The sequence below is a fragment of the Chaetodon auriga genome, chromosome 21, assembly GCF_051107435.1.
Source record: "Chaetodon auriga isolate fChaAug3 chromosome 21, fChaAug3.hap1, whole genome shotgun sequence".
Taxonomy (NCBI): Eukaryota; Metazoa; Chordata; class Actinopteri; order Chaetodontiformes; family Chaetodontidae; genus Chaetodon; species Chaetodon auriga.
The window spans coordinates 1214905-1237947 of NC_135094.1; the positions used below are offsets into that span (position 1 = coordinate 1214905).

The 23043-nt window shown below is 48.0% G+C and overlaps 2 protein-coding genes across 3 annotated transcripts in view; one reads left to right on the plus strand and one right to left on the minus strand.

Annotated features, from left to right (window-relative positions):
• Window positions 1–23043, plus strand: part of LOC143339681 (NLR family CARD domain-containing protein 3-like) — a 371505-nt gene that overhangs the window by 120628 nt on the left and 227834 nt on the right. The window lies entirely within an intron of this gene.
• The window catches only part of dnah5l (dynein, axonemal, heavy chain 5 like), a 38596-nt gene that overhangs the window by 5368 nt on the left and 10185 nt on the right, over window positions 1–23043 (minus strand). For both annotated transcript variants that reach the window (XM_076761045.1, XM_076761044.1), the window contains 55 exons: window positions 22878–22958; window positions 22407–22661; window positions 22019–22168; window positions 21482–21600; window positions 21264–21400; window positions 20988–21150; window positions 20766–20877; window positions 20440–20568; window positions 19913–20112; window positions 19576–19729; window positions 19379–19489; window positions 19101–19256; window positions 18881–19009; window positions 18493–18708; window positions 18256–18402; window positions 17993–18165; window positions 17811–17881; window positions 17625–17732; window positions 16700–16887; window positions 15424–15618; window positions 15126–15260; window positions 14957–15014; window positions 14533–14664; window positions 14089–14306; window positions 13492–13626; window positions 13141–13317; window positions 12774–12863; window positions 12428–12562; window positions 12184–12285; window positions 11420–11587; window positions 11118–11324; window positions 10464–10556; window positions 9914–10150; window positions 9493–9558; window positions 8850–8990; window positions 8359–8490; window positions 8060–8170; window positions 7620–7774; window positions 7135–7256; window positions 6544–6773; window positions 6303–6461; window positions 6076–6232; window positions 5433–5578; window positions 4822–4956; window positions 4573–4674; window positions 4364–4477; window positions 3541–3708; window positions 3292–3396; window positions 2712–2825; window positions 2459–2635; window positions 1532–1726; window positions 1219–1374; window positions 940–1122; window positions 501–671; window positions 114–365 (listed from right to left, as the gene is read on the minus strand). In XM_076761045.1, coding sequence (XP_076617160.1) covers window positions 114–365; window positions 501–671; window positions 940–1122; window positions 1219–1374; window positions 1532–1726; window positions 2459–2635; window positions 2712–2825; window positions 3292–3396; window positions 3541–3708; window positions 4364–4477; window positions 4573–4674; window positions 4822–4956; window positions 5433–5578; window positions 6076–6232; window positions 6303–6461; window positions 6544–6773; window positions 7135–7256; window positions 7620–7774; window positions 8060–8170; window positions 8359–8490; window positions 8850–8990; window positions 9493–9558; window positions 9914–10150; window positions 10464–10556; window positions 11118–11324; window positions 11420–11587; window positions 12184–12285; window positions 12428–12562; window positions 12774–12863; window positions 13141–13317; window positions 13492–13626; window positions 14089–14306; window positions 14533–14664; window positions 14957–15014; window positions 15126–15260; window positions 15424–15618; window positions 16700–16887; window positions 17625–17732; window positions 17811–17881; window positions 17993–18165; window positions 18256–18402; window positions 18493–18708; window positions 18881–19009; window positions 19101–19256; window positions 19379–19489; window positions 19576–19729; window positions 19913–20112; window positions 20440–20568; window positions 20766–20877; window positions 20988–21150; window positions 21264–21400; window positions 21482–21600; window positions 22019–22168; window positions 22407–22661; window positions 22878–22958 — 8172 coding nt within the window. The remainder of the gene's footprint in view (window positions 1–113; window positions 366–500; window positions 672–939; window positions 1123–1218; window positions 1375–1531; window positions 1727–2458; window positions 2636–2711; window positions 2826–3291; window positions 3397–3540; window positions 3709–4363; window positions 4478–4572; window positions 4675–4821; window positions 4957–5432; window positions 5579–6075; window positions 6233–6302; window positions 6462–6543; window positions 6774–7134; window positions 7257–7619; window positions 7775–8059; window positions 8171–8358; window positions 8491–8849; window positions 8991–9492; window positions 9559–9913; window positions 10151–10463; window positions 10557–11117; window positions 11325–11419; window positions 11588–12183; window positions 12286–12427; window positions 12563–12773; window positions 12864–13140; window positions 13318–13491; window positions 13627–14088; window positions 14307–14532; window positions 14665–14956; window positions 15015–15125; window positions 15261–15423; window positions 15619–16699; window positions 16888–17624; window positions 17733–17810; window positions 17882–17992; window positions 18166–18255; window positions 18403–18492; window positions 18709–18880; window positions 19010–19100; window positions 19257–19378; window positions 19490–19575; window positions 19730–19912; window positions 20113–20439; window positions 20569–20765; window positions 20878–20987; window positions 21151–21263; window positions 21401–21481; window positions 21601–22018; window positions 22169–22406; window positions 22662–22877; window positions 22959–23043) is intronic.

Consider the following 23043-nt stretch of genomic DNA (forward strand, 5'->3'; position numbering starts at 1 on the left):
AAGATAAACCGGTCAGAATCACCCCAACAAACAGGAGTGCAGATTAGATCATATCTTCCAGTGATGAATGACTCAAGGGTCACATTTTTCAAAGCCTTGCTTGTGAGCAGCACCTGGAAGGTGAGGAAGTTGATGATGTTGCTGATACGTTTGGAGGTGAGCTGCGACTTGGCTGAATGCTGCATGGATGCGTCGAAGAGCCCCAGGAACTGGCGCAGAGATGTCTGGTACATGACATTGACCAGCGACATTTCCACGATCAGGAAGTAGAGGATGCTCCCCCTGGTGGCCACTGGCCGGTACTCCTCCCTGGCCTGGTTGATCTTCACCTCTGTCTCTGCTGCAACCGAAAGCTTCTCACTCACCTGGAAGACAAGAAAACAAGACTGTGTCCTTCAACCAGGGAAACTTTGTGCTGTATTTCACCAGCAGCTCCAATCTAACATGGAGGGATTAAGTACTGTAAACAACAAAGAGGAGACACAGACAGAGAGCGGTACCTCCTGAGCTGTGGTCTTGGTGACCCCCAGAACCTCGATCAGAGACTGGTCCTCCACTAAGGAGCCCTGTGTGCTGGTCAGCCTGAACAACAAGCTGTCCTCCAGCTCCTGCATCTTCCTCTTGTTAGATGTCACCTCCTCTAAGAGCTTCACTCGCTCCGCCTCCAGCTCCTGGTGGATGTCAGATTCAGATTTATGAAGATATTTAAGGTTCAGGATTTTTACAGGTATCACTGCACTTATCATTTTTATCCCTGTCGTACTTCACGTACCTCCACTGGCACTTCTGTGGACAAACAATCCTTATTATTGGAACCCATTAACTAACTACCAAAACTAATAAGCTAACTACCAAATTGCTGAACGCTTACTATTTAGCTACATAGCTAACTTGCTGGTTAATTAGTTAACTGGCTAACTACTGGTGTGGTGTAGTGACCTGTTTCTCCAGAAGTATGACCCGACCCAGCAGCTGGTCCTCCAAGCCTCGCTGGGTGACGGTGAAGTCCACCACGGCCGTCCTGGCACTGACCTCAGGGCTGTATGCCGGGTTGGCCAGCTTGGTGGTAATATAGAGCATAAAGCCCTTCATCACATCCACCTCCTTATCTCCTACCTTGACCTGCAGGAGGACGATGGGGGAAGAACTCACGTCATCAAACTGATAACATGGTTTGGATACATCTCTGGATTGTTTTTCAAGTCACTGATGTCCTACTTTATAAGTTGATCCAGACTTGATGTAGGTTTTGTCCAGTATGTTGTCCAGGACGGGGTCCAGTTCCTCCCCTACATCCTCCAGCAGCAGGGGGCGCCCCAGAGACAGACTGTCCTCCAGATGAGAACGGAAATATTTATGGTTCAGAGATGTCACCTTGAACACAGAGGAGGACAACCAACCGAGCATCAGTGAAGCACTCAAATTCATTTTGACCTCCTGTGTCTTCGGTTCGTTTACACCTCTCACCAGCAGGGGGTGCATGACACTCCATGAACAGGGGTTGTAAAAAAACATCCCTCCTCATCCTCACCTGTAGTTGCTGGTCTCTCTCTCTGTTCTGGATCCAGGTCTTGCCCTGGCCTTGGGGGTCTATCAGCAGTGGGTAGCGGGAGGCTTTTGTCACCACGATGCCGTTTTGGATCGACAGGTCATCGCTGGGTAAACCCTGCAGGTTCCACTCGCTCACTGTGGCGTTGTCCACCAGCAGACCAATCACATTCAAGTCCTGCAGGAAATACACAATATATTGATATGTATGTTTCACTTAACTTACCACAAATTCTTAAAGCTTGCATTTACAGGCAGATTTGAACAAATACTGGGAGAGAAATATCTGTACTACAACAGCTCAGTCAAATGTCCACAGTAATTCCATCAGTACAAGTCTGGTTGTCAATCATCGCTCAAGAAGAAATAAAAAACAGATTAGCAAAACGAGAAATTAGCGATAAAAGCTCATTTCTAATTTAAGCCTGTTTAAAATAAAGGCCTGGTTCGCTCTTTTGTTGTGGCACGAACTGCAGATGGAGGGCGGGAAGTGATTTTCTGCACAGGAAGCTCGATAACACTCATTCAAAATGTCGATGTTTTGCATCGTTTACAGTTGTTGAAATCGATCAAACTGAGAAACCACAAGGAGCTTTTGATGATGAGGCATCTGTGCTGATCTGGATACAACAGCGCCACCATGTGGCCATTCATTAGGAGGAGCTTTTAATTTGAAAACTGCTGATCCATCACGTGTAGATCCTTTTCATGGACTTTATTTTATGGCTCAAGCTTCTACAATCATTCACATCTTTTCTTAATGTGGGTGATACAGTTATTCAGCAGGTATTCAAAACATGATCAGACCAGGAAAAAGCTGCATAACTGCTGTATTCAGAGAGACATTAACAGTTTGACACAAAGCTGAATGAGCTGAAGCCTCCAATGAGGTGACTGTCTGAAGTCTTACAGGACTGAAGGGGATGAGTTTCTCCTCCATCTCTTTCTTCCACAGCTCCAGCAGCAGGCTGCGGAACTCCTGGTTAAAGGGGCCGGCGTAAGACAGGAAGCCTGCAGACAGAAGGACGTCCCCAACCAGGTGCTTGATCTGAGTCTGGAACCCGGCGCTGCTGTCGGTCCAACGAACCTGAAACACAACCAGGGGTGATTGATGGATGGATGGAGCGAAGGATGGATGGATGATGGACAGGTAACAAGCTGACCTTCTCTCCTCCCAGTCCATCGATTAGAGCCGTAGCATTGGCCATCTTGCGTCGGCAGGCCTGGGCGTCGTCCTCCAGGTCCTGCTTCTCCTTCATAGCAGCGTCGTAAAGCGCCTGAAGTTCAGACCACATCACTTATTCATACACTTAAATTATTTAAAGATATCAACAAGATAAAACAAGTCAAATCCTGGGGTTGGTTTGACAAACATGGCTGACAGAGTCTGAGGAGGGCATCGCATGGCCTCTTATGACTCACTCTGTAATCCTTAGAAAACCATAAATTATGAGCCATGTTTCTTCTTGTTTGTCATTTGGTGCCACTGGTCAGCAGGTGTCGCTGATTGTCAGCGGTGGAGGAAGTATTCAGAACTTTACTGCAGTAAAAGTACGAATAGCAGACTGTGAAAATACTCCTCTACAAGTAAAAGTCCTGCATTCATACTTAAATAAAACTATCTAAGTACAAAGTACTTAAAATATGAACACCAAAAGTACTCACAGTCTGAAATGTGTGTGACATCATCAGTTACTCTGTGTGTGTGTGTGTGTGTGTGTGTGTGTGTGTGTGTGTGTATACCTGCACAGCGTCCAGCTCCTGCTGCTTAGCGTCCAACTGTTCCTGAGCTTTGGCGAGTTCGACCTGAGCGACCACCAGACGAGCCTCCTGCAGGGCCAGGTTAGCCTGCAGATACACACACACATACACACACACGCACACACACACTTCATCCCTGTGTAATTTGGTTGCACAATTAATCTGAATCGCTGCTCCGACACCAGCTGTTGTCTTTCATGCAGTAAACACTCAACCCTTCTGCATCTGTACCTTCAGAGGCAGCACCTCCTTGTTGATGGCGAAGAAGTCGGCCATGGCCTGAGTCCAGGAGCAGAGTCCCGCCACGTTGCCGCAGATCCTCTTGGCTGATTCCAGGTTGTAGTCCTCCATGTCCAGGTAGGGAGCGAGCAGCTCCACCACCTCCTCTGTGATGGAGTCCTGCAGCACAAACATACAGCAGAGGAGGTGTTACGGTGTGTCAGCGCCTGGAGTCTGGTCCAATTCTGCTGCTTCATTCATTAGAAGGCCGCCATGAAACCAAAAACCAGGTAACTAGACTTTGGCTGCTGCTGACACACAGATGACTCAGATACAGACAACATGACACGTGACAGATGGAGGTATTTGTAGCTGCCTGAGGCATCATGTCAACATTAATGTTCAAACATCCTGCAACAAAAAACAGCTTTTTATAGTCGGTGTGTGAGACTGATGGACACACACACACACACACACACACACACACACACACACACACACACACACACACAGAGTTTACAGTGCCAGCTCCACTAATCCACATCTTAGCAGGCATGTAACGTACACACACACACACACACACACACACACACACACACACACACACACACAGAGTTTACAGTGCCAGCTCCACTAATCCACATCTTAGCAGGCATGTAACGTACACACACACACACACACACACACACACACACACACACACACACACACACACACACACAGAGTGAGGGAAACTCCCTTCTCATTTTATCACACTCCAGCCATCACCTGCTTTTATAACACTGAGTGTGTGTGCGTGCGTGCGTGCGTGCGTGCGTGCGTGCATGCGTGAGACCTTGCTGAAGTTAAGCAGCATGCTGAGGAAGGCTGCGTTCTGCATCAGCTTCATCGCCTCGGCCCACGAAGGTCGAGGACAAGGTCGTTCAGGGTCGGGGGTCACCGTGTCGATCTGAGAGAAACAGGCGAAGGAAGAAAGCGAGGCGGTAAACGACAGGACGGCGCAGCGTCTACGTGAACGTCTGAAACCAGGTGAGACTCAGCGACCTTCCTCTGGAACAGCAGCAGAACGGCGTCCATGATCCTCATGATGAGGTGAGGAGGCTTCTGCAGCTTCCTCACTGTGGCGATGTCAGCTGGTTTAATGGTCTGTAGGCAGAGTCGATCTATGATCAATCACTCAGAGACGACTGTCTGTCATCAGCAGTCTCTCACCGAGGGCACTGACGCCCTCTGCTAGTAGAAGAAGACTTCAGCAGGTGTGTGTGTGTGTGTGTGTGTGTGTGTGTGTGAGACCTGTAATGCAGCCTCAGCAGCTTCCAGTGCTGGTTTTGCAGCTTCCAGTTTGGTCTCTGCTGCTGTTTTATCAGCTTCAATCTCGTTGACGATGAGTTCGGCTCTGTCCTTCACCTTCTGCACCTGCTGCTTCACCTGAAGGGGACGGATTCAAACTGTACTTTCAGGCCGTTAGAGGGCACAACAAGCTGACAGACACGCGTTTTAGCAGCTTACAGAGCAGCTGATGCTAACGTGTTAGCAACCAGCTGGACCACAGGAGGAAACTCCACAGCTGTCAGAGTCACTGAGCTCGTCTGAGACACAGGAGGTGTCTGACTTCCTCCTCCTCCTCCTCCTCCTCCTCCTCCTGAGCTCTGACTGCCTCCTTCTTCTAGTTTAGTGTCTAGTTAGATGGATTTTACAGGTTTTAGGAGTCTGTTCACCCTCATATAGACTCGTAAAGATAGTAAACAATAATAGGCTTCTTAGGCCTAAATGATTTGGGCCGACTGTGCTTAGAGAACTTGTTTCCTTGGACCTGGCCTGTAGCTGACGACCGCTGCGTTAGAGGACTGCCTTGTTTCTGATGAACTCTTTTGGTAACCACATGATGCTTTGCCTCGTCGAACCTTTTCAGCAGCCTGAGCTTTCGCTGTGACCTCCTGCAGGACTTCCTCTGCCCTCTGGGAGGCGACAGCGAGCTCCTGCTCCTTCACCAACAGCTCCTCAGAGAGCTGAGACACCGACTGCTCCGCCTCCATCAGCTTACACAGACCTGCAGGAGAAACAGCACATTCTTGATGGCTCCTCCCGATTTCAATGAGTCAAGTTGTCTGAAAAAGTGAGAATGTCTCACAGCGACGTCTTCAAATGTCCAGAACCCAACAGGAGTCACTTTACTCTCACATACTGTCTGCGAAAGCTAATATAGTTCAACTTCACTGTACAGACAGGTGTTTCTGTCATTGAGCCTGAACTCATTCATATCAATGTGGTGGACAAAATAATAGAAACAGCTGTCAGTATAAGGCAATGCACTGGGTACTGTACTGGGGTGGACAGACTGAACTGGTCTCTGACGTGCGACAGAAACACAGAGAGAAGCAGGAAAGAGGAATTCTTGCTTAACAGATGATTTGATTAAAACGGTTCATTTCCTGCCGATCGACCGATCGACTGACTAACTGTAGCAGCTTTTCATGTGGACAACCGAGTGCAACACCTCATCAGAAAGTGTATCTCCATGTTTAATCCGACAGGTCGCCGTCTTACCCGTCTTCATGCGCTCGGCCAGCGTGCCGACGTGAGCGATCTTCTCCGTGTAGATGATCTTGTAGCTGTCGATGAAGGACAGGTAGGATTTGGGCGTCACAAACGTTTGACGGCGGAAACGCTCGAAATACTCCGCACATTTCTCCGCCACCAGGTCCTGCAGGGACAGAGGTCATGTGACCAGACAGCTAAACACGCTGACAATATCACTGCATCGTGGGTACTACCTGAAAGGTTCCCATGGTAACCACCACGCTCTGCTTCACGTCCTCCGAGCAGCAGAGGTCCTGGTACTGAGACAGGAAGTGATGCGACACGGCCATCAGGGCGTCCCGAGGCCAGCGCTGGAACCAGTCCACGGTGCAGCCCGATATCAGGCCTGGGAACTGTTCGGGTCAAAGGTCAGGGGTCAGTGCAGCATGTTCTGTTACTGCTCTGTACGTTTAATCTGGCTCCTCCTGGCCTCACCTTTAAGGCACGAGTCCGAAACTTTTCCCCGACAGGCGAGAAGCAGAGGACGACGTGGAGGTTGCTCCGCACGCGGGACAGGAAGAAGTCGTAGAGGTTTTCTGAGGTCGGAGGACGGCGAGGGTGCTGTCGCTTCATGACGGGGATCAGATCCTGAGTGATGTCATCCAGCTCATCACGAGCAAACAGGCTGGAAACTTCACCGCTGGCCAAGACGTTGTTCATGTATTCTGTAAACAGTTTCAAAGCAGGGACAACAGACGGTTCAGCACCACCTGAAGCTGCTGCGCAGGTATATTAACATATGTATTATACGTATGATATTCATGGTTTCAAGGGGACATCCCTGATGACCGTCCTCTTCCTCCATCATTAAGACAAAACTGAAAAATCTAATTTTGGACTAATTTCTGTGTGATTTACTGATCACATTGATCAGGACAATCAGCTCCTCTTCTGGTAAGACTCTGAAAACAGTCCAAATATCAGGACGTCAACGTTACGGCTGTAACAGTGCAACCTTCAGGGCGCAAAATGTGTTTCCCTGCAGAGTTAAAAGAATTGTCCTGCAGATGTGCGGCCGGCAGGTACCGAGGAAAGCTTCGTCTTTAATGTCGTTGTCGGTGAAGAGGAACGTAACTCCTTTTCCCTGCTGACCAGCGATACGGTACAGAGCCTTCAGATCCTCCAGCAGGTTACTGCAGCTGTACGACCTGCAGGACACACGCACACGTCAGAGGCATCAAAGTGCCGGACGACAGGATGACACTCATGAAAACTGTCCAGTCAACAGTCTCCGGTTAGTCTGTTTACGCCTCGTGGTTTGTTTCTAAAATGTCAGAGTGAACAGGAACTGGACCAGAACTAAAAAGGCAGGTCTGGACCAGGTCTGGACCAGGTCTGGAGTGGTTTTTGCAGGACTAAGTGACGTAAAGGTACTGAGGAGGTGGTTCTATCAGTTGTGTTTGTTCTGTGCAGCATTTCCTGTTCCGTTGATTTAGTTGGTCAATTGATCAATACAATCATTAAGCCAATAAATGACGGCCGTGTGGTGGAGGCGTGAGGTGTGTGTCCACCTGGTCAGTGTGATCTGGAAGGTTTGGTATCCTGCGATGAACGACGCCAACCTCGTCAGGCTCTGCTTCCCCGAGCCCCCGACCCCAACCAGCAGGGCGTTCCCCTGTGGGGTCCGCAGGATCCGCGAGATCCGCATCAGGTGGATCATCGCGTCCTGCCATTGGACCAAACACAGAGGGTGGTTCACCAATTGAAATACAGAGAGAGCAGACAGATAAATATTATGAAAGCAGAGAAATGTTTTCAAGTTATTGAGCCGTTTGTTCGAATCTATTTTTGACCACAGCTCCGGTGGTGGCGTTTATCAGGTAACCCAGAAATGAGCCAATCACGGTGCTCCAAAATGCTACTTTTTGCATTAGTGACTGACTACTAACCCCAAACTTCCAACATGGCCGCCTGATGAAGGTGATGAGTCAGACAGAAACTCTACTATTACCTTGAAGAAGACCAGGTCCATGGCTCCGCCCCTCACCGCCTCGTTGTACTGCTGCTGGAAAAAAGACAGCCGCTCTGCCAGAGCGTCCAGCGACGGGATTGGCTCATACACCTGTCAATCATATCATCTTTTACCAAAGGGAACATCACTGATGTCACACACATTTCAGACTGTGAGTACATGCTAACATCTGACAGAGGAAGACCGAAGTCCTGAAGATGACGAAGAACGTGGATTTACTTTAAACATAGAATAAATAAAGGTCATTGGCTGTAACATGTCTGCTCTGAGCTGAGGACCTTTGGAGCCTCCAGCTCGGCGTCTTCAGGTTCGTCCCCCGTTGCCTCCGGAGCTTCGCGAAGGAAGTCCACGAAGCAGCAGCCCCACTGAGCATGCTCAGTCAGAGCTCTCCCATGATCCTCCACTGTGATCTGACGGAGAGACGGTCAGAAATACATCTGCACTGTATTCAGCTCAGTTCTGAGAAAATTCCACTTTTTGCACGTTAACAAAGGACAGTATGTACATTTTTGAAAGTTTATTTATGAGTGAAAGTTGAAACTGGCATCACACACTTTCATTCATGCACAGCACCATCATGTATTGATCCCACCTCCCTTTATCTTCTACTTTTAATTGACTCAGCGTATTTATACAATCATCATCTGCATCCTGACCCAATAATAACGATAACACTAATAATTCTGTTGCGGAGGAGTATGTAAAGGAATGAGCAGTATAAAACATACATACAGACATCCACGCTGATACTGCACGTTTTCACACACACCTTCTCCATGATGCTGCTGAAGGTTTGTCTGTCGCTGCTGTCGGTGAATCGGTCGGCGATCACTCGACAACATTCGTGATGGAAGAGAGTTGAGAGGAGCTGAGAGCTGTGACACACATCGGGCTTCACGGCGAGGATGCCCTGAAGACACACAAGACACCCCAAACATCCCATAATAAGTGAAACGCTACTCCTCATGCTCACTGATCGACGTGTGACCTGGAAACATGAGACAGCAGCACATCAAACTGCTGACTGAAGGTCCGGAGCTCCAGTTCTGGTGATTTTCATGTTTTCAGATAAGCTCGATGTGTGAATGTCAGAACCCAAATGCAAGAATCACACAAAACAAAGTTTCATTATCTCAAGGTTATAAACACAACAGGAAGTCAGCGAGCAGATGCAGCAGACAAGGAGTCAGCAGCAAGGCTGAGAAGAAAAAAGTCTGAATGAGGTGGAGTAAAGAAAGTTCAGTATTTTCCCTAAAATGTGGTGGAGAAAAAGAAAAAAGTCTCCCAAAGTGGAAAAATACAAGAAAGAAGCAGAACTAAGAGAGACATTTGTTCATTTTGTCTTCTTCAGAAGTGAAAACATTAACAACACAATGACGATGATGACGATGATGATGATGATGATGACTGACCTGCCAGATTCTGCTGAGGTCCCTCAGGTTGAAGATGTAGTGAAACTTAGCAGGAGACGGTAACATCTGAGGACACAGAGGAGAGACGTTTCACTGGGTTGAAGTTATTTTCACAGACAGAAGCCACAGAGGGACAAACTGCAGGAGAAACGACTGAAATGGAAATGTGTTCACACGGGTTAGTAAAACAAATGGAAGGCAGAAGAAAACTGCACTCAGTGAACATGTTCTGCTGGGACACACATCAGGCCTTCAGAATAAAAGCATGGCATGATAATTAGCAGCAAACAGGACACATTAAAGTACTTTCACTGTATGCACAACATGTATTTATTAATCTGTGCTTTCACTCAGCGAGTAATCAGAAAAGAAAAGGAAGCAACAGGAGTCAACCTCTCAGCTATGAAGCAGAACATTTTACCTTCGCCTTCACAGCCTGCCACACCCGTCTGGTGGTGGGTACGAGGGCGGCGGCGAGGTCGCACACCTCGGCGGCGAAGCCTCTCTCTGGGCAGAAGTATCCCTGAGCCACGGTGCCGAAGATCTTATCGATGGAGGAGTTGGAGGGCAGCGTGCAGTTAAATATGGAGAACTGCCTCTTCAGGCGCTGAGGGATGTCGTTGCGTCCGCCGCCGGGGTGGATCATGGCTGCCACCAGCTGTCAAAGGTCATCACAGTCTTAACTGTCTGTGACATTTTTTCTCTCATGCCTTCTGTCAGTTACATCCCCTGTACCTAATAAAGTGGCCGCTGAGTGTATGACATTACAATAATTAAAATAACCTGCAGCAAGTACAATCTTTCATATTAACCCATTAATGGCTGAAGTGTCAAAGATCCATTTTTCATTTATCAAACTATTTGAACTCGAGGTTCAGTCTGAAAACCGAGGCTACAAACAGGAAACTGAAGCGCAGACGACTTCAGAGTAGAACCGTGACGCCGCCGCATCACCTCGTTCACGTTGTTACCTGAACGTCCACCACAGTGGTGAACTCTCCTGGACGATCCAAACTGTAGAAACCTCCCTGCTCCATCAGCTGACGCACAATCTCATTGGTTATCTGTGGGAGACGGGGCGGGGACAAAGACCTGATTGGTTAGAGCTCAGTCATGTGGTTGTAGAAGTGTGTTCATGGTATATGACGCTGTGCTGTTGTTCTACATTATGTTCACATGTTTAAGTGTTTTACTACGTTATGTCATACAAACACAAAGCATCATTATTAAATCATTTCATATATTTCTGTGACACTTCACTTGAGACAGTACTGCAGTATTACTGTGTGTATGCACACCGCTCATCATGTAACTTTGAGTTTAGGTATAATTTCTGCTTTTCTTTCTATTATTATCTAAATTTTACATACTTCTAATTATTCATCATTTCTTTTTATTTATCTGTATTTATTTCTGTCCTCGTGCTGCTGCAACATCTGACTCCCCCTCTGCAGATAAAGACTTATATTACCAAGTTCAACCTTTTCTTAAAATTAAAATAGATTTTGCTTTCATGTTAAAGAATATTGTGAAAACTTAATTATAATGAAAAATTAGAAGGAAAGAAAAAGAGACAACAAACAAAAAGAGAAGAAGCAGATGTTCACAGAGAGCGTGAAGCCGACCTGGTCTCCCCACTCGTTGATGACGGGCATGTTGATGTCGTCTATGAAGACGGTCATTTTGCGCCCGGCCGGCGGCCCGTAGGTGGCGCCCATCCGTTTGTCGATGTAGCTCTCGATGGTTCTCTGGAACATGCTGGGCAGCGTGGCCGACGAGAAGTTCAGCGTCTTACTGAGGTGGAGCTCCGGGTCGAGCTTACTGGTGTAGCCCTGCAGGAGAGAACGGCATAGCATTAGCATTGGCATTAGCATTAGCATTAGCATGATCAGGCTAAGGATAAGACCAAAGTGCACAGCTGTCCCACTTTAATCATGACGGTCTTGGCGGTTCCCTGCTCTCCGATCAGCAGCACAGCCTTCCTCTGCTTCACGATGGTCTGCATCAGGAAGTCCGTCCTCACGTTGTCCACGTTGGGAACCAGGATGGACGAGTAGTCTGGGATGTGGTCTTTAGGGTAGACGTAGTCTGGGACCTGCATCATGACAATAAGTGCAGAATCACCTGAAAATAAGAATCGTTGTGTTTTTGTTACCTTAGAATGAAATCATTATATCTACAGAGAGAACAGCTCCTCTTTCAGACCCCACCATGTTCCTACAGAAGCCCAGAAGGGACACACCAAACACTGACTCTTTAGAGGGACTTCTGCATTTTTTTTGCAGCTGCTGCAGTTTCTCCTGCAAGCTTGAGAAAGGGCAGCTGTGAGGTGAGGGATATACAGGTGGTTGCAGTCTGCAAACTCATCACTAGATGCCACTAAATCCTGCACACTGGACCTTTAATTTAACTTCCTGGTTAAGCTCTCAAACTTCTCAAAAATTACAAATACGTCCGGCTACAGCCAGAACTTTGTGTCTGATGTGAAGCTGCAGGAGCTTCGGTTGGAAAAACTCTGAGGAGACTTGTGGAGAAATTTAGAGGAAACGTCAGAGTTGAAGGAGGTTAAACACAGAGCTGTGTCAGAGTGTCCTGGACCTCGTACCGTGTCCTCAGCATCAGTCTGGAGGACACGTGTTCCTCACTGGAATATTGTCTGCAGCGTAAAGAGACAGTTCAGTGTCCACAGACCTTGTTGGACCAGTGCTCCCACTGTCCCTGCTCGTTGACGGTGAACTCAAAGATGGTCTGGTCGTCCTGACTGTGCGGCAGGTCCAGAGACGAGCTGTGCCGCTTCAAACAGAATAAACCTGTTAGAGCCCCCTAGAGGACAGCTGGACTCTAAACTTTAATAACTCAAGATTCAATATCTGATGTTACTTTCCCAAATACATAATACACACACACACACACACACACACACACACACACACACCTTTAGGAAGGCTTCCATCTTGGCCCTGTCATCCAGCTCCAGCAATGCTCCGAGCGACCACATCAGCGCAAACACAAACAGTCGACCCACGTCAGCAGGGCTGCCCTGTCTCTCCTCCGCCGCTGGCAGCAAGCCCTGAACACACAACGTGAAAAGCACACAATTTGATCCGTGAATCCAGAATCATCAGCTGAGACTTGATGATGTCAGTGAGCTCCAGACTCTCTGGAGGCCAAAACTGTGATATTCCTTCATCACATTTCACCAATGAACAGACGGTCAGAGAACAGCAATCATAAGAGAAACTCTGCCGCGGTGTGTGCTGAGTTTCACTCCTGCATCGTACCTGCAGCAGGTCGATAGTCTGTCTGATGTACATACACTCCAACACCTGCATCTTAGGAGACGTAGCAGTGGAGACGAAGTCCAACAAGTCCTGCAGGAGGAGCAGAACGCACATGAGACAGCGAGAACTTATAAAGCAGTCCCTGCTCAGTGACACAATAAAGACGTAAAAACAGGGAAGCTGAAATGAATGAAGGTCTAAGTAGGAAACACTCTGCAGTGAGATCGAGCCTCTGCAGGGTTATCTGAAGTGGAACCAAGAGGAACCAACAGCTGCCTGGAAGGAGAGAAAATCACCCTCTCCATTGCTGGAGCTGGACGACAGGGCCAAGATGGAGGCCTTCCTAAAGGTGTGCGTGTCTGCTCACCTGGTAGCAGCAGCTGAAGCAGATTTTCAGGGCGTCGGCCTGCTGCTCAGGTAGCTTCAGTAACCACGCCTGCAGGATGGCGCTCCAGCCGAGCACCGACGAGCTCATGAACACCATCCCGTTCCTGGACACCGTGGCCGGGGAGGCGTTGTCGATGTTGTGGGGCTCGAAGACGATCTGGAGGTTGGACACAAAGCAGTGTTCCACGATTAACTTCAACTGCCTGAACATGAGGACTAAGTCCTCACAACGCTGCACTCTGATTGGCTGATAGCAGCTACTCCTGATTAAAGCAACATAACCCTCCACACTGAGACATAACGCATCGACAGGTGGGTGTTGTGATGTCACCTTGCAGCAGGGCGCCATTGGGATTCGGTCTCCATTCGCCAGCGTCAGCGTTTTGTTGTCGTCCAGAACTGAGTTCAGGTTCTCGATCCAGATGGCGTCAACTGGACCGTCCAGCACGATCCAGATGTATTCCCCCTGAGACACACACATGCAGGGCAAATCCCCCAGATTAAACCCCGTTATGAAAGTTTTCTGAATCATTTTAAAAGAAGATCTGGATTTTGCAGGTTTGTATGCACAGATGCTGAACGGCGCTCTTATAAACCAGCTTTGGTTCAGATGAGGCAGTTTAAGCCTGCACCAGTTTGCTGTCAAACGGGTCCTTTGATGCTCTGCTGCCTCACGAGCTCCCTGCAGAGACTACGCCATAACATGGAGACAAAAAAGCTTAGAGCACCTTGCAAATGTCTTTTAAGGTCTTTGAAATGATACAGAACTGATACCAGAGAGCTGCACTTTGACTCCACTGAAACAGTTCAACTGCAGTCTGCTCACACTAATGCTTATAAATGGTTGATCCTTTTGCTCTGGTTTTGCTTTGGTTTGCATTTCTCTACATGTGTTCACTCATTCATCAACGCAGAAATATCCATCAACCTTTTTGGCCTTCAGAGTCTTCCTCCACAGGGTAGAAAAGACACCGTCCGTCCAGTCGTTGGTGGTGACGTCCAGTGTGCCGAACATCTGCGAAGCTGTGATCGCTTTGGGGTTCATCCTCATCTCCCGGTGGGGGGAGCCACACTCTGACATGGCTTTCATCAGCGTGTGGATGCAGGTCGTCTTCCCAGCACCGCTGGGACCCAACGTCATCATACCTGCATGAGCACACAACAGCCGCACTCATTTCCACACCGTGGACGTCTAATGATGGTGGACACGTCAGCAGCATTAATTAGCAGAGCAGGAAAACAGCCACGTTAAAGGCTCAAGTGGATTTGGAGTGTATCATCCTGCTCTCCACAGGATGGACCGCTAGATTTGAATCACTCCATGACCTCTGCTATGGCTCATTATTTATGTTCTGCCTGTGCTGATCTGTACCATGTCGGACCCTCTGCGTCTCGTAGAGCTGAACCAGTTTGAGGATCCAGGGAGGATGAGGGTTCAGACCGGCCTGCTGAGCCTGACTGAAGATGGACGACTCCAAGTCTGGATACCCGGCTTTATCCAGAACTACAGAGGAGAAGGAACAGGAGGAGGCATTAATACAATGTTTAAAACTCGTTTAGAAAGCCGATCATGAGACTGAAGACTCAGAAGACATCTGACATGTACTCTGATGTGAACGTCAGCTGCAGAACAAAGCAGAGGCTCCACGGTTAAACTCCAGCAGCACGATGCTTCGCACACATTTTCCTCAGTCTAAAAAGTGCTCTGACTACACATCGTCTGTACCAACAGAAAGTCGTTCTGGATCACATGTGATGACTGTTAGTGCGGTACGTGGTGAGAGACAGAAACCTACCAATACCAGGAAACAGATCATTGATCAGACTCATAAAAAGAGGCTCGTCCTCATCAACCTGCAGACACACAGAGGATCCGTGTTACTGCTGTGAAACGGCCATAATGATTGTTGCTTGAAACCTTCAATGCATTATCCCATCTCACAGGTTACTACAAAGCAAACAGACCAGTTTGGAGAGGTTCATGTCTCTCAGGACCCTCATCACCACAGTCTTCTCCGGTTCTGATGGGTTGGACCTCTTCACAGCTCCCAGCGTCCTCAAAACCGACAAAATGTTCCTCAGACCAAAATCATAGTGGACCTGGTGTAAAAACAGACCTCACATCATGAAGTCATGTACACAGAAATACTTTCTGAAATCTGGCAAATGTTGAAATGGAGATGCTGTTAAAATGTTTCTGAGGAACTGAGGAGTTTCATGGTGGTCGTAGTATCAGCAGTATCACTATTCTTAGTCTTCGGACCTGTTTGGAGAGCTGCTCCTCACACAATTTGTAGAGGGTGTAGAACTTCCTGCTGAGGACCTGGTTGTCCCGGAAACCTGCACTGGCTAGTTTGACCCTCATGATGATGGCTCGGTCTGGGACCATCATGGCTACTGTGCGAAACTGAATTTTCAGATTCTCTGGCAGCTCCTGACGGCCAGCGTATCCGGGGTTCTGGAGGACAGAGAAGTTACTTGTTAAGTCTGGAACTCTGTGGTTGGTTTCAAGGTGGATCAGCTCTCCACCTCAACAGTTCAGTTCAAGAACTCTTTGACTGGTTCTCTGGTACTTCAATTCAAGAACTCTGTGACTGGTCCTGTGGTAGTTCAGCTCTAAAACTTTCAGACTGGTCCCCTGGTAGTTCTGTTAAAGAACTCTTATGGCACTGAGGTAGATCAGTACTTGAACTCTGCTTCTGAGGTAGTTCAGGTCTAGAACTCTCAGACTGGTTGTAAGGTAGGTCAGTTCTAACAATCTCCGACCGATTCTGCAGATCAGTTCTCAAATTCTGGTTCTGAGGCAATCCTGTCCTGGAACTCTTGGCTGCTGCTGTGATAGATCAGTTCTTGAACATTTGTTCTGAGACTTTTCAGTTTGAGACCTCTTACTGGTTCTGAGGTAGCTTTACACCTGCAGAATCTTCTGTAGTAGTGAAGCTTCTAGAATGTTTTCATGAGTTCAACAGATCTCTGGTTGGAACTTTGGGGATGATACTCCATAACTGTGCCATTAGTTCTGTGGGTCATTTCTAGAATCCACTGGTCAACTGTTCTGCACTTTTTGTTCTTAATGCTTAATATCTCTTATTAAAGCTTTTGGCCTGATGCATGCAATATTTTTCTGGGACATTCTGGCCTGTTCTGTAATGGTTTAGCTCCAGAAACCTTTGGTTTATGTCCATGGTGATGTAGTTCCCAATTTCTCTTGTCTCTTGTGGGCACTGCAAAAGATAATTGTGTGGCAATTCACCTGAAAAAGGTTAATTCAGTGAATTCTGGTTTGATCACAACAAATGTGGTTCTCAAACTTTCTGATCGTTCATGTGGTAGTTTATCGTTGCTCTACAGACAAGAAACATCAAAGTCTGCTATAGGGTATTTTTGAGGCTCAGAAATATCAGTGCCCAGATCGTCAGAACATGAGGATATTAAATCAGGTGTAAGTTTTCTGTGAATGAATAATTGTAATAAAAAAAATACATTTTTCCACCCAAGCCCCTCATGCAGGCGGCTTCATCAGGCCAGAGTTCAGTTACCATGGTGAGGAAGATGCCAAACTCAGGGTCCATGTCAACCACGTCTCCGTCAGTGAAGACAAACTGTTTCTTCTTGTTCTTCTTACACTGCAGGACGATGTAGATCTGCTGGGCTGCCACTGACAGGACAGGCAGCTCGATACGGTTAAACTCATCAAAACAGCCCCAGGCTCCAGACTGGGCCAGACCTGCAGAGACACTCAGCAATAAACTGGTGGTACTTTGCAAGACGGGCTGTGTCCCTGCATTATTTACGCTGGCACTGAGACAAGTACGTACAGCTGCAGCAAACAAGAGAAGTCTTTTTGGAAAAAGAAGATGGATTTTGGTTTTGGTATCAGGCCTTCATTGATTTGACCACCATCTGTTTCGGGTTGAACGTCTATGCACGGATCTTCTCCATCAGACACTGTTTTCAGCATCAAAGATATAGACTATGTGAACATCTCTGGGCACACTCATTTACTCATGACCCCACAGACCCATTAACATTAGACAGTAAAACATGTCTTGCTCAATTCTTTGTACTGAGTAGGTCTTGATTTTGTTCTTAAACCTTTTGCAGGGGCAAGAGGTCTTCTGGAAGGCCGCAGACCAACCAGAACTGGACTGGGATTCAGATTTTTAAATGTACCTTTGCTCAAGTTTATTGGCACAGGTCTTGGTAATGTGCATCATATAAAGTGAGCAGCACAAGCTAAATTTTTGGTCATTTAACTTCGCTTGGCTTGGGCTTGAGCCCAACTGACCTTTGGTCCACTTAGACTCCAAGAGTCTCAGATCTTCTTGAGGTCGGCCATAACTTTCTCCACTAAGAAAACTCTCTTCTGTTTTTGCAACTCAAACACAACCGTTGAGCTGGAAGTTTTCAGTAACAACCTGTACACTGCTGCACTGGAGTGATCACACACACACATTCACACACCTTTGTAGATGCGTCCAAGTCCTCTGTAGTCCATCTGGTCTGAGCAGTTGAAAACCACCACGTATTTCCCAAGACAGCGACCCATGTCTTTAGTGGTCTCTGTCTTACCTGGAAACACACACACATAATTAGAACAGGCAACAAAGTCAATTTAGTTTTTGTCACTAGACACCTGTATTGTGTTACCTGTTCCTGCTGGACCTGCCGGAGCTCCGCCCATGCTCATCCCCAGAGCCTGGGACAGAGTTATGTAACACCTGGACAGATGTTCAAAAGAGGATTAACATTTCTGGTTCTGAGTGATGCATCATGGGAGCACACCACCCAGCAGTTGGCGGGTTTGGTGCATGTGTCAGGTGTGTGTGTACCTGTCTGTCAGCGGGGTGATGACCAGTCTGTCCGTACAGCCCAGGTATTCGTTGCAGTAGCTGAACTCCACATCTGTGATCTGGATGACACATCTGTCCGTCTCCTCCAAGAAGTAAAACCTTGACTGTTTTTGCCACTCAAAGTCAGACGCAGATCGCACGTTCAGGCGGACCTGATGGAGATTAGAAACCAGGACAGAAAATATTACTTTGATCCACATTAAAACACATTTTATTTTACTCCATTTTCTCAGTCCACCCACCAGCTCGTCAAAGATGTCTCTCTGGTGGACGTGGATGGTGATGAGCGTCTCATACTTGGTCCTCTCGTTTCTGCTCAGCTCCCTGGTCGTCATGTCTATCAGCTCATTGAGGAGGTCTAGGAACTTCTGATTAGTCGTCTGCATGATCTGCAAGCCAATCAAATAGAGGACAGTGAGGGGATTCGTATAATAATGAAAGACATGTTTCTCCTGTTCCGATTTTCAAAATAAAAGCACCTTCTTGTCAGACTTGCTTAGGACGAGTGCATCTTCAGCATCTTTGGTCCAGATCATCTGGATTCCAAGCAGGCCAACCTGAGCAGGAAACGCAGACTGGAAGTCCAGCAGCTTCAGACCCGGGTCGCCGATGGCCAGGTAGGCCTGACGGATGATAGCGTGCAAGGTCTGCCTCACCCCTGCTAGCAACTGTCCTAACCACACCTCCACGTTCCCCTGGAAGACACATGTCTTGCATTTAAAGCTGCATCCTTCTCTTTAGTATAATACTACCAATTGAGAGCAACAAAACTGAAAATGTGCAAATCCTTCACAAAGGGACTTTTAGGTTAGGATAATGGGCCAGATAATGTAGTCAATGGAAGTCAGTGGTAGTTCCTGTGTGTACCTGTGCCAGGACGGGTTGGCTCAGCTCCACAGTTTCTCCTTCCTGAGACTGAAAACTGAGGATCTGGTCGTAGATCTTCTCATTAAAAACAACTCTGTTAATGTTGTCAAACAGACTGAGCAGATGAGCCTGAGAAAATAAAAACTCAAACAGGTCACTGCAAAGTTACTGAAATTTAAATGACAAGTGTTTCGCTATCACCTGTAAACTTGTGCATCACCTGTATGGTGTGCGAGTCCGAGGCTTGGCCCAGAATCTCCAGCAGAGCAGGATCAGACACGAAGAAAAAACGAGGAAAGACCAAACGTTTCTTCTCCAGGTAACCAGACAGAGACTTCTGACAGAGCTCCAGCTGCTCCAGGAGGTGAGGGAGCAACTGGAGGAGGAGGAAAGAACAAGAACCAAGAATGACTCTTGGCACGCTGTGGTTCAGGTCCAGACTCTGACCTTTACATGAATGGCAAAGCATTGTGTTGCTCTGAGGCACGTGGGCAGCACCTGGCCGAGCGTCTCATCTCCAACGCAGCACTGCACCATGTTGGGAAGCTCGTGCGCTCGCTGCATGATCCTCTGCCACGACTTGTCGATGTTCTGGAAACGTTTGGCCTCCTGGACGAGTTCAAGACAAACTTTAAATTCGACCTGATGTGGTAGAAACCGTCGCAGTCGCACATAAAGCACAACAATTATGTGACCTGAGGCAGCTGCTTGGCGATGTCTCCGCCCACAAACACCGCCTCCAGATAGATCCAGAGGTTCTGAACCGACAGCCACTTCTCGATGATCTCGGAGGTGTTGGAGAGTTTCTGGACCCACAGCTGGATGGACGGCTTGAATGGAGCGTTGTACCTGCAAGAGGACGGACGGTTCCACGTTCTTTCTTCTATGCAACTCACCGTTCTGTCCATTTCATTTGTTCTTCCATGTTTGCTTTTCAATCTCTTTCATTGTTCCCTCTCTCTGTTTCCTTCTCTCCTGCCCTCTGATTCCTGCGTCCTCTCCCTCCTTCCCTCCTCATCGCGGTCTCCTCACCTGTTGCTGAGCAGTGACGTCAGCGCCATCAGGCTGTCCTCCATCATGGACATTTTCTCGGCCGTGTCGGCTCCTCTCAGCAGCAGTTCTCCTCTGGTCCTGAAGGTGGCGAAGCTGAGCGTCTGGCTGCTCCACTCGGCCACGACGTCCTTCAGCTTGGCCTCGATGTCGCGCTCCTTCACCGCGCTGATACAAATGTCCTGACGCACACACGAACACAGACAGGCAGCATTTCCAAAAACCCAGAAAAACCAGATGAGTCCAACATCTGGAACAACCCGCCTATAAGAATAGTTTGTAAATTCATTACCAGCCTTTCAGGATCTCATTTCCACAATTATTACAGACTTTTCAAGCTTTTTGCCATTTTTCTGGACTGTTTCAGTATTTCAGGATATCTTTATTAAAGACAAGCTTTGAATGCTGTGTGACGTGTGACGTGTTCAGGAGGAACAGGTCATTTGTACCTCTGGAGCTGGCATCACCTGCCTGTATGGAAACACCTTCAGAGTTTTCAGCATCAGTACCTCAATGTCTTCTTTGTATTTGAGCAGCGGAGCCTCCATGATGTTCCTGAGGGAGAAACTCTCCAACTCCACCTGGAAGCTGTGAGCCGTCAGCTCGCTGAGACGAGTCCAGTGTCGAGGCAGCATGGCCTGAGGGAGGAGGAGTTTGTTAGACAGCTGCGACTGCTGCCTCTCAGAGGATGTTTGGACATGAAAAATGTCGTCACGTGGATTTGATGAACCCACGGACGATTCTGTCACTAAAATGAACTTTAAAACACAAATTTAAACCATCACAGAAATGGTCAGTCAGTCAGACAGGCAGACAGTCAGACAGACGGTCCTACCTTGTTGGCCATCATGCAGAGCAGAGGGCAGGTCTCAGTGAAGTCATCGATGGTTTTCTTCAGATCTCTGAAGGCCTGCCACTCCTTCAACGCCTTCGGAAGCTTCCGAATCCTGGAAACACCAAAGAAGAGTCAGAGAGAGCTGACACTGCACCGTACACTTTAACCACTGCATGATGTCAGTCTTAATGTAATCTGATCTGGAAGCACACATTGCTGCACCTGTTCTGGAAGTCCTGCAACTCGGCGTTGATCTTCTCGACGTTTAGTTCGGCCCACAGGATGTCGCAGTAGCCGGCGACGCTGTCAATGACAGAGTTGTACAGAGTGTAGAGTTTGGACAGCAGAGAGAGCTCTCTCTTGATCCTCTGCAGCTCTGGATACTCTGCAGGGACGACAGCACTCATTAGGAAGGAAGAGAGGGAGGAGAACAGTGACGTGAAGTCAGTCAGTCAGTCAGTCAGTCAGTCAGTCAGTCAGTCAGTCAGTCAGTCGTACCATTGACAGGAAGTCCAAACAGCTCCTCTCCTCCAGAGCAGGTGGTGAACTTCCTCCACAGCTGATCAAACTCAGCCTGAAAACTCTGCAGACGCTCACTGGCTTCATCAGGAGCTACACCCTCCACGCCCGGACCCCTGCAAACACACGTGTACAACGTTTTTCACATATTACACAGATGCAGATCGTGAGGGCCTGCACAGATTCACCGTCATCACCTGTGGTTGTACTCGGTGCAGAAACTCTGAACGTGGCTCTGGAGGCTCTGCGCTGCAGACAGCAGGTCTGCCTTCATGCTGGGCTGGATCTTCACGAGAGTGTTCTGGTTTTGCACCACCTGAAACCACAGCACACTCACACCTGTTCTTTACTCTTTCTTTGGATCCTGGTGGAGCGGTTGCTGACAACAGAAGCTTAGAATGAAAACAGAACCATCAAAAAGGATCCGCATCGTGGACTCGTCAGGACATTTGAAGCCTGAACCTTCAAACAGGCCTTTGCAGAAGTGAAGGACAGACAGACTGTCTCTCTTTTTCTGGATAATGCTGGTTTATAAAATTTATAAAATCATTTTGTTTCCACATTACATCAGAGAGTCTGACTGAACTGATCTGCAGGTTAATGTCGGTCATTGGCACAAACTCCACTGATCATCTAAAACAGCAGTGGAGTCATCAGAGCTCCACCCTGAGCTCCTCCAGCGTGGAGAAAGATCAGCGTTCACTCTGTCATGAAAACGCCAACATCCATCTCACCAGGCTGTTGAGGTTTTTCCAGCCGTACGTCAGGCCGTCCACTCGCTCGGCGTTCCCGTCGTTGAAGACGAGTTCGTGTTTGTTGAGCAGAGCGAAGGATTCCTCCACCGGGCCGATGGCGGCGTCGATACGAACCTCCGCCTCCCGAACCTCAAACAGGAAACAGTAATGGATGGATTATAATCCATGAGGGATGAATAAAAGAAAGAGAGAAAAAACAATAACATAAGAAAAGGAGCAGTACTAACAGTACATTAGCAGTAGTACTCTTGTAGTGGCAGTAGTAGTAGTTGAATTATTAGAACCACATATACAGATATATAGAAAATCATTCATTCATTAAAATAAAAATAAATAAATAAATATGAATGAATGAGTGATGTCTGACCTCTCTGAGCGCTGCCATGGCTCCTCGGACGTCCTCCAGGTCTGTGATTGGACGCTGTAGCCTCTTAGTCAGCCCCTCCACGAATGAGAAGATGTCGTCCATGCTGGCGGACGCCCGGCGGTTCAGCGCAGCGCCGAAGGCTCGTTTCCAGAGGCGACACTCCTGAGCAAGCGCCAGCTTCAGCTGCTCGGTGCCGAAGAGGACTGAGCCCACCGGATAAAAGGCCGGGAGCTCCGAAATCTGCCCCTCCAGCATCTGCAGGGACAGCAAGGCATCATGGGTAACGAGAGCGAATACACTTTCAGTGGTGTTCTGCTGTGGAGTGCAGGTTTTCATGGCTTCATCATTTACTCCACTTAACACGTTTTCACACTGAAGACCTGCGTTACAAACTACAGCGAGCCGCGAGTGTTTGGTCGCATCCTGGTGACTTTCACTTTGATCTGAGGTGATGAGCAGAACTGGACTCACGGAGTAGAAGGAGATCTGACAGCTGAACTCCGTCAGCGAGGGGTCGGACTGCAGGAAGGCCTGAACCTGCTCCTCTGGGTCCTAAACACAGCAGCCTGTTAGTCCAACTCAACAACAACTGGACACGGACACACACACAAACACTCACTCACTCACTCACTCACTC